The sequence below is a fragment of the Micromys minutus genome, assembly GCF_963924665.1.
Source record: "Micromys minutus genome assembly, chromosome: 26".
NCBI lineage: Eukaryota > Metazoa > Chordata > Mammalia > Rodentia > Muridae > Micromys > Micromys minutus.
Genome location: NC_137961.1, coordinates 9,230,519 through 9,241,227, shown reverse-complemented (window position 1 = coordinate 9,241,227; position 10,709 = coordinate 9,230,519). Strand labels below are relative to the sequence as shown.

The window sequence follows — 10,709 nt, the reverse complement described above, 5'->3', positions numbered from 1 at the left end:
CCATATTTCTGATATCCTGATCAAACAAAGTCATAGCTGTACAATATTATATATATTTAAAATGAAACTATGTAAAATTTTAATGACTGAGAAAATGAGGAGCAACACAATGAAGAAAACCAAATCCGATTTATCTAAGAATATGTCCTCTAGGGCATTCTCATTTTGAAAGAGCAAGAAACTCTTAGAGAATCTAGCCTAAATTCTATTCCATGTACTGCATTTCTTATGGGGAAAACATTACTGATGGTTAATGGTTGTGCTAATACTGAAATTATAAATCATTCTGCTCATTAGGGCTTTCAATATCTATTATGTTTAATTGATTTTCTTCTTCCCAGATGAAAAGAACTTCACCCTCTAAAATGTAATATATTTCTAATTTGCTTCTGGTTTTGGTATTTAGGGATTTCTCAACTTGGCAAATATCTAACAAGTAAACTTGACCAAACATTTCCAAGTAGAACCGATAACTGGCGTTTTCTCTTACTTCTTGGTTGGGATGTTTTCTGAAGTTCTGAAATCTGTTAATGAAGTTGTTGCTCTCATCAACACTTTGGAAATTATCTGTCAAGTTGCTAGGGGTTAGTGAAACAGAATTTATATCCCAAACCACCAGCAATGATGTGGGCAAAAGATCTGAAAAGCTTTTCTTCAAATACAACTGGGCTTTCTGCAAATTAACTTTCTCCCCCAAAGAGTTAGCTCTTTTATTTCCCAAATCAATCATGCTTTTGAAATAAATTTGATCACACGCATCACCAATAGTATTTTCACTAAATTCTTCACCCACAATCACTTTCCTGCTCTTACTTCTGAACATGCTTTCCTTTGACTGTAGCAGAAATGGGTATATTTTCATCCACAACTGAAAACCCAGAGAATTTTCTATATCAGAATCCTTGCGATAAGCAAACCCTCGGTCTCCCTCATTTACAGGTTGAATAGTAACAGTTAGTATTGGACAATGTTGACCACAGAGAGCATAGAGTTTATCCAAAGAGTCACCTTCCTGAAGTGCACCATGAGTTACACTACTCCCAGGTAGTGGCTGGGTTTTGATAGCATCGCTGCAGACAGGGTGCACTTTATTCCCAGCAGAAGCAAAGGCTTGAGTAACAGATGTACACATTCTTTCAGATGGATAATTACCCTTCTCCTCTTTGTGATGATTGGGTATTTTCTCTTTGGGGCAGGCCTTAGTCTCTGCATCGAGAAAGTCTTCACCAAAAGGCTCAGAGTCACTACCGTGAGGGAAGTTAAAATAGTTGCACTTCACTTCAAGGGGTTGAGTCATTTCCTCCAATTCTGAAGAGGACAATTCAGCCATTGTGGGACCAGAAGCCAACTGTCCACAATGTGAATACGGCACCTCGATGCTGTTCTTATCAACTAGAGTATCCACTGAGGTGGTGTCTGCATTGCCGTACATGCCGGGATTGTCCAATGACACCCTCCACAAATGATTTTCTCTCAGGAGCCATTTGCCATTGTCAATCAGTTTTCCCTTCTCTTTACCCAGAAAGACCCCATCATGCTCACTTAGTTCTGTAACCTTTTCTACGCTGCTCTCTCCAAAACTGTCTCCCATGCCATTGGCATTAACTTCAGCTTGTCTTTCCTCCTGGAATTCCTGCAACATGAGTGAACTTCTAGATGCCTGTTCAGAAGAAACCAAGGACCGACATTCAGACTCATAAAAAGGTGTTTGCTTAGCACACTGAACTTCCACGGGACTATAAGGACAAACTTGAGATTTGTGTATCGACCCGTGGAAAAATGGCGGTTTGATCATCTCTGCTTTTCCATAAAGCTTTTCTATTGCCCTTTTAACAATTCCTCTAGGGCACTCTGCCTCTTGGCCGGTGTCCTCATTATGACCATTGTACGATGCTTTACAAGGATATCCGCTCTCGCCGTCTGATCCATAATCTGACCAGTCTAAGGTCCCTGGACCCCTGTGAGGCTTTTTAAAGTTACGTGAGGACTCCATGTAACTTTCACTTTCCATGCCATCTACCATCATCTTAGCTCTCATCTTAGTTTCTCCCACACTGAGCTCTTTTTCAGTATTTCTATTAGAATCATAGCAAAAGACTAAAGATGGTGGTGTCACCTGCCCCCTATCAATTGTCTCCAGAGTTGTGGTATTTCTTCTTTCCTGTTCTATGATATTCCTCTCTGGTATGTTAATCAATTCCAAACTCATCCTAGCCTCTGATTCATTTTGCATCGATTCCTTGGTAGCTTTTTCTTCAGGCCTTACCTTCATGTTGCAGTTTCGTGTATCTTGGCTTTCTAATTCTTCAGAAGATTCTAATTCTGAAATGACATTTCTTTCACTTGATGACATGCTATTGGTTATTGACCTTGGTTCTTCAGAAGTCCTTGATTCTTCCTTATCAGAAGAAATAGATCTCTTTGTATTCCCAAATTTTTTAGGCGGGCAACTATGAAATTCTTCTAAAGGACTAGAATCCTTATCAGAATCTAGATAAGTTTTACTTAGGAAACTGTCCCGGGAACTTAACTTATTGACATTTTGGGATGAAGTTGATATATTGGATTCATTTTTATACGTAGAATCTGCCCAAATACTTAGATCGTTTAGAACTTCGTCAACAGTTTTGAGTTCTTCGGCTAATTCCAGATCATCAGTGCATTTGTTAGCTTTTGAATTCGCAGAGTCAATTGTATAGCTGCCTCGGATGGGGAAGTGAGACTCGTCACTTGGGCAAGCTGCCTCATAGACGTTCTCCCTCTGAGCACAAGCCTTATGGAAACACACACTATCTGTAAGTAAACAGGCCTCTCCTAGGAAAGACACATCACGTGTGGAGCGCTGACTCATAGTAGAACCATTACTAATGAAAAGACCATCACTCTGGCTATGTAGCCCTTTCGGAGGATAAGTCATGCTCACAGTGTGCATCTCACAAGGAGGGTTCTGTGACTTGCTAACCATTTCTGAAACACAGTCTCCCCTGACAGAGTAGCCTTCATCCAGTAGGCTCTTCTGCGTATTCTCACTTTCATTACACTTGTCTACATTATGAAGGCTAGCTGCTATGCAAGTTGAGGGCTCTGTATCTTGTCCTCTCCCACTGGGTCCACTGTAAGCTTTAGTTGATTCCACTAAGTTGGCAACAGCAGCCTTTAGGTCATCTGCTTCCTCTGTGATGGCGACATGCTTCAGAACTTCCAACAAGGCAGCTGTTTCCGAAGATCTGCTGGTCATCTTATGAGCATCACTTTGACAGAGGCTATTCATATTTCTCTTTAGGTTTAGTAGCAAAAGCCAAGCCAGAAGGAGATTTGTGGATGAGTTATATATTGCAGAAGGGAAGACAACCTCTGCCAAGGAAGCTGGTACTTGAGAAGTTCCATTCTGATGTTTCTGATTATTAGGAACAAAAGCTTCCAGGTACCGAAGCAACAGGGCTGGTAAGTCTTTGGGAACATTCTCTCCCACAGTATCTACCTGAATGGCGACCTCAATACTTCGACCTTTCGTAGCAAAGTTCATTTCTTGGTAAACAAGCTTCAGTTCTGGTCTTGGCTTTTCTGTAGATAAGTGACTTTTAGTAGTAGCATCATTAACAGTGGTCTGTGACAACGTAAAATTGTCATGTAAAGAAGCCACCATATAGGAGTCATACAGAAATCCGTCTTGGCTTTCACGGGGATGCTTATTAAGCTGTTCACCATTATCTTTAGCAACAAGAGATTTGCTTGTCTCTTGATTTTTATTGCCTTTCCGATTGGAGTTTTTAGTTTTGTGCTTATTACTTTCCATTAGAAAACTATTTCCTTTTGAAGAAGTTGTATGGAGGTCATTTTCTGGAAAACCATTGCCGTTATAATTTACCTCGTTACTTATATTTTGGCATAGTGAAACTGACTTTCCATGCTCAAAATCTGGGTATGGATTTATGTTCTGCAACCATCTCTGCACATAGCTCTTAACTGGATGATGGGGAGTACCCTCGGGAAGATCCATTTTTTTCAAAGAAGCTAATGTATCTGTCCTGGCTGTAACATGCTGCTCACTTAGTATAGCACCCGACTTTAATTTAACTTTCTTTTGTTTTTTCTGGTTTCTTAAAGTTATGTGTAAATCATTGACTTTGGAGACTAAACTCTTTTTTGTCATGCCTTTCAAATTTTCAGTTACTTTCTTCACTTGTGACTGTGATCTATGCAAAGCTTTCTGGTCTTCCTCAAGGGCATTAAACACTTGACGTAAACTTTGTTTTTCCAAATTACTTTCAGGAGCTTCAGGTCCGCTGTGGAGAAATATTTTATCTTCTTGACCAGTTTCTTGTTTTCTGAGTCCGCCTGTGCTTGTAATCTTAAGTGGCCTTGGTTTTCTTTTGGCTACAAGTCTTTGAGTCTTGGGGTTTTGAAAAGCATTTGATTTATTTTTATGGAAATTCTTGGAAATTTTGGAATTACCTTTGGGGAAAACATCCTTTGATTCAACTACCACAGAACTTGTGTCAAGACCCTCCTCACAAACTCTCCCTCCTTTATCAGGACAGTCTGAACCTTCCAATACTGTTTCCTGTGCAATTGTCCCTACTCTGTAAATTTTCCCAACTTTATCAGGGGCTCCTTTGGTTTCAGTGTCTTTCCTCTTATCCTTGGAAGTTACCATTCGCTGCTGAGATTTCTTCTTCTTTTTGCCGGCAAGAGGGGATGAAATCAGCTTTCCATTTTCTGGATGCTCTGTTAAACCACAAGGAGCAAATCCCTCAACAAGTCTTGTGGTGAGCACGGGAGATCCTACAGAAGGAACCTCAGAAATCCTTCTGCCATTTGGACAGTTGTCACCCGAGGTGCGAGTTGTATCTGCTGCTGTAGAACTGAGGCTGTCATTTTCATCACAAGTTCTGAAGTGCTTGAGAGTGGCTCTGTCTGATTCGGCACTGTCTTCTGTACCTCCTTCCACAACTGAGGTCTCTGATACCGTTGATGCTAATGCACTGTTACAACACATCTTTAAGACCTTCTGACTTGTCATTTCTATGGCACGTGACTTGAGTGGTCCATTTTCCTTTGCTCTTTCTAATGATGGCTCCCTCTCATCATTGTTACTGATCTGAACAAGTTTGTTAGATACTGATGACATTTTGCTGCAAGAATGTGTAAACATGTGGTACTTGGATTTTTCTCCAACCTCTCTTTCTTCCCTATAGGAAAACTGCTTCTCTTGGACCTCTGTTTCAGAAACTACAGTGACGGTCCCTATGACAGATTTCTTTTGTCTCGTTCTCCTTGGCCCAGGGGTTGGGGGTCTATAAAAGGGTTTCACTTGTTTCTGGCTTTCCTGGATGTCTGTCTCCACAGAGGCATTCTCCCAGCCAGCAGAGCTACCTGACAGAGCCTGCTGCTCCGTCATTTGAGTATTTCCTACCTCTGTAAAACTGTCCTGCTGAGTGGTGTCTGTAACGTCTTCAGACAATGAACATGCCACAAGCTTTAGACTAGATGATCGGTCATCTGTTTTCCCAGGATAACTACTTGTCTTACCCTTTTCATCATCATTAAGAAGACCAGCTCTGTCAACAGTGGCTGTCCACTTGACAGTTTCTTCTTCTTTTATCTTGAATCGAACTTTCATCACGACTGTCATAGTACCATCTTGATTAAAAACAATCGACTTCTCAACACCATCTTCAGAAGGGTAAGTTGATAGAGTCTGAGAATCGTGTGTTTCTAAAGTCAAGTAATTCTCAGGGGCTACAGAAAAGTCTGAAAAGCAATCGTATGTTTTCTCTGAGGCCAGGGAGTCAGTCTGGGGTCTTAGGACTGAAGGTGTGTGTGAGCTCACTTGCAAGATTTTAAGAGTAAAAGATGTCATGTCAAAGATACAACATGGAGAGCAAAGAGGTTGTAAATATTCCAAAGAAGCAGCAGCAAAGAAAGAAAAAGAAAAGGGAAAATTAGTACACAATACCATTTCTCTGTATTTTACAGTAACATGTTACAAGTGTATTTCTAAATTGTATGCAATCAATGGTGATTTGGAAAATCTTACTGCACTTTCTGTTTGTTTGGTTTTTTTTCTCAAACTACTATTAAAATGTAAACTAACCATACTCTAATGGAGACACTCACAGAATTTTAATTTTAACAATTTTGTCAAGGAATGATAATAAGAAATGTATAAAGTACAAACTGCTAATGATTATATTAGCTAAAAATGTTTTCTGTGTAGTTTTATTTCATATGCTTACCAATACCAAAGCTGGAATCTAAAAAAGTCCCATATATCTGTGTAAGAAAGACAGGCAAAGAGCAGTATTTGGTGATGTTCCATCTGAGTGTATGCGAGAGAGCCCTTGGGAGATTAATAAAAGCAGAAACATCTTTAATGCTTGACTAATCAAATAATATTTAATTTTTATTTGTGTAATTGGTGCAGTTGATTTAATAATATATACATAAAAAATCCATTGAGTTACAATCAGCTCAGTATTGCTTTCAGTGTAAGGTTTCTGTTCTTAACTGTGGCTGCTGTGTTTCTTAGTGTAACAGATTTCCTCCTAGTAGTGGTTATGGGTCTGCACACATCCCCTAAAGTAACTGCCTTTGCAGTTTTCAGAACTAAACCCAAAATATTTTTATAATTTTTTGGTAAATAAAAATGGTCCATTTTAACTTTTTGAAGTAAAACTTACCAATGCTCTATCTAAAATCATAATTTAAAAAATCATAAAGCTGATCACAGACACAAAATGAGTAAGCCACTTCAGAAAAATGGCCAAGGGAAAACAGTACTATTATATGAATACTATATATTTGGCGGTTAATACCTACAAAATAGGTGCACTGACAAATAAGAGTCTGTTTTTAAAATGGTTGGATGAAAGCGTTAAATTATTTCAGCCATATTAGCAAGAACAGGGATATGACTTCTTAAGATAAATATTATTCCAAGAATAAAGAGAATGAAAGCTCAGGTTCAGGTATAAGTGGCAATCAGCCCGCTGGCACAGAGCTTACATAACATTGAAAATAAGGAATATAGTGAGTCATGGCGTTAACCTCTCTCACACTCTTGGGCCTCTTTCTCCCCTATCCTAAGGACAATAAAACACTGTTAAATAAATCAGAAAACTCTCATACTTTAGGTTCCTGTTACTAGCATGAATCGGCTGCATGACCTCTTTATTTTGATCAATAAGTGTTTCTGATAATTTTACAGGAATACCTTGAGAGGGGAGAGCATAGAGCTAGATTTTTATCTTAATATATAAACCACTGATTTGCTGTGCTCTGCTGTCAATTCTCACTCAGAAAAAAAGTCTACAGCTACCAGAAGTGTCGCACATAATTCTGCAAAACCCTTCCTGAAACAAGAAATTCTGTTACTTTGTTTTATTAAAAATAAAAAGTATCTATGTCATTCATGTGAAAATGTTTGTCGTTGATTATTTTGGAAAAGTCTTTCAATAAGCCACCAGATAATCTCTGTGACTATTTCTAACTATAAATTAGCCAATTTCATTTTGTAATACTTTTAATCTCTCATTTTTGTCTCTGTGATGGATAAACACAGTCCTTTAAATATAATTTTTATTGGTAAAGCAAAAAAAAAGTTTCAGAGCTAAAAAATAAGGTTTGTTTATAAGTGGCTTACTCTTTCGTTTTGCTATCTTGGCTTTTCCCTTCCGGTGCACACGGCGGGAGATTCCTGGTAACTTGGCAGGAAGCAAGTATTTTTGGATGTCGTAATTTCCTGGTTTAAATGGCTCCTTTCCAGCTGCCACCACAGCTCCAGAACACAGTAGCACTGCCTGGAGACTAGGAACCTAGAAGAAACCAGAGTCGCTGAGCAAGTACGATTCTTTCCATAAGATCGATACACACACACACACACACACACACACACACACACACACACACACACACACTTTAATAGCTCAATTTGACAGGTTGCCAGGGTTGAAAGAAATAATCACCATGCATTTTTTTTGGATGTTAATCATATACTTAAAATGATCTAGGCAGGTCTGAGAATGGGTAAACAGACCAGAGACACCATTGGGCCTGTATTCTATCTGGAAAGTAACAAGTTAGTTTTCTGGCATAATTAAAGGAATCTTTAAAAGCTATGTGGTATTCCCCACCAAAGTCTGCAGTTAGGGTCAAGTGCCTGTGAATTCAGAGCCAACTGGGAAAGGACCTGGTAGAATGAATAGCAAGCAGGTTCTGGAAGGTGATCTGTTGTATAAGGTGATCTCTTATACTGTAAGCTGCAGACCCTAGGAACATGCTTTTTCCGGATACTAGAAACATGTTTTTTTTTTTCTAGCTAAAAAAACACTACTTTTGGTCACTCCCTTCCAAGAAGTACTATGAAAAACAGTATTCTTGAACAAAACATTGTAAGTCAGTATTCACAGAAAACAGGGGGAGAAAGGAGACACCTTCCAACCCAATGACCTGTCAGATTCTAACAGGGAGAAAAAGACTACTAGAACATACATACATGAACATGCAGATACACACACACGTACACACTCGTACACACATACACACACACACACACACGTACACACTCGTACACACATACACACACACACACACACACACACACACACACACGTACACACAAGGGAGATGACTTAGAGCCACCAGTACACTTACTTTTCTTCCATCTGTGGCATACAGCTTGACCACAGGATACTGCATGACCTGTGTCAGGTGCTGGAGAAAGGCTTCAAAGCTCTGAGTGATCCTCCGGCTAAGAAGAACCACACGTCTGGTCTTCGGGTCACCGTTCCGGAAGACCACAAGCCTCCTTGGGGCACGGAGCATGCCAGGAGTGGTGGTGGGCACCGTGGCAGTAGCAGAGCGTAGCTGCATGTACGTGCTTATAGAGCGGCTACTGAGCCAGGGCCGAGGGCGCTGGCGGGCCTTGTCCAGGTCAACGGGCAGCACCTTCTTATTGTGGGAGCACACATAAGACTCGCCATCCTCTAGCTCCTCCAGCCTGGTGATGCTGTGCCGTCCACGGGGAGTGCTAATATTTCTCACCCCAAACGGCAGGGGCACCTTCCTGGATAAACTGTCCAGCAGAGAGTCAAAGGTCTTAAAGGAACGAGGGTTGACCACCACCCTAACACCGCCAAACTGGGGGTCTCCACTCTTATAGAAACTGATGCGTTTAGCCACTATGGGATGAGTGACATTTGAATGGCGAGGAGAAGGAACTTGACCTTCAGAAGAAGTCAGATGAACCATAGAGAAACTAGTAGACCTTCTACTAGTCTCACTCATTTTGGATGAGACCTAAAGAGAAGAGAAAATGGCTTATTTGTGTAATGCTCTGTAGCCGTACCACTGAGACTATATAGTAATGCTAATAATTGTTAATTATAGCTGAAGACGTTCAGAATAGTCCTAGAATTACATTTATTAAGTGGATGGCCAAATTTGAAACACAATCTTAAGGCACTACAATAATACCAAAATAAGTTAAACCAAGAGATTGAGTTCAATGGTAGAGCAGAGGTTGCCTAACTCAAGTCCCCGAAATGGGTCCTCAGATGAGGGTAGGGAGAATAGGATGTTTATGATCAAAAATTGTAGAATAGCATAATGACACTTAAAAAGATTAGTGTAAATAAGTTATGGAATATATGTCGGCACAGCAGAACCCTATGCAACTGAGACACTGATAGATACACAGAGATAGATACAGATACAGATACAGATACAGATAGATTCAGATACAGATACAGACATAGATACAGATACAGACAGATACAGATACAGATAGATACAGATACAGATACAGATACAGATACAGATACAGATACAGATACAGATACAGATAGATACAGATACAGATAGATACAGATACAGATACAGATACAGATAGATACAGATACAGATAGATACAGACACAGACACAGATACAGACACAGACACAGATAGATACAGATACAGATACAGATAGATACAGATACAGATACAGATACAGACACAGATACAGATACAGATAGATACAGATACAGATAGATACAGATACAGATACAGATACAGATACAGACACAGACACAGACACAGACACAGACACAGACACAGATACAGACACAGACACACATACAGACACAGATACAGATACAGACACAGATACAGATATAGATGATACAGATACAGACACAGATAATCATGAGGTTGGCAAGATCACTCACCACTTAAGACTGCTCTTCCAGAAGTCCTGAGTTCAATTCCCAACAACCACAGGGTGGCTCAAACCCATCTCTAGTGGAATTTAATTTAGTGTGTCCAAAGACAACAACAGCAGACTCACAAAAATAAATAAAATCCTTTAAAAAGAAAAAACAAAAGAAAACCGTGGCATATACCTTAATGAAGACCTTATCCCCACGGTGTTATGATAAAGATTTATAGTTGAGAAGTAGAATCAGGGAGAAAAAACAATTTACTAGATACTGGCTTATTTAATGGTTCGCTTAAAGCGTGGCCTGTAACGTCTGTCAAGCATGGCCTCACTTGCTGCCTGGAACCTGAAGAATAGCTGAAGCAGCCCACCGCTGCCCTTCAGAACCTGAACAGAGTTCTGTAGCATCTTGCTTCCTTCCCTGCCCCGCCTTGCGGATTTAGAGTGTAAACATATACAAACTGACCTCAGGAATCAGTCTTTCAAGAGCTAAGGTGTACACGTGTGCTTA

At 39.9% G+C, this 10,709-nt stretch overlaps 1 protein-coding gene across 1 annotated transcript; it reads right to left on the bottom strand.

Annotated features, from left to right (window-relative positions):
• Positions 1–274: 274 nt before the first annotated feature.
• On the bottom strand, positions 275–9,288 carry RP1 (RP1 axonemal microtubule associated; the record flags this gene model as incomplete). The annotated part of the gene is made up of 3 exons (XM_080938773.1): positions 275–5,832; positions 7,646–7,817; positions 8,656–9,288. The coding sequence occupies 3 exons, from the start codon at positions 9,286–9,288 to the stop codon at positions 275–277; spliced, it is 6,363 nt and encodes a 2,120-aa protein (XP_080794899.1).
• Positions 9,289–10,709: the final 1,421 nt, after the last annotated feature.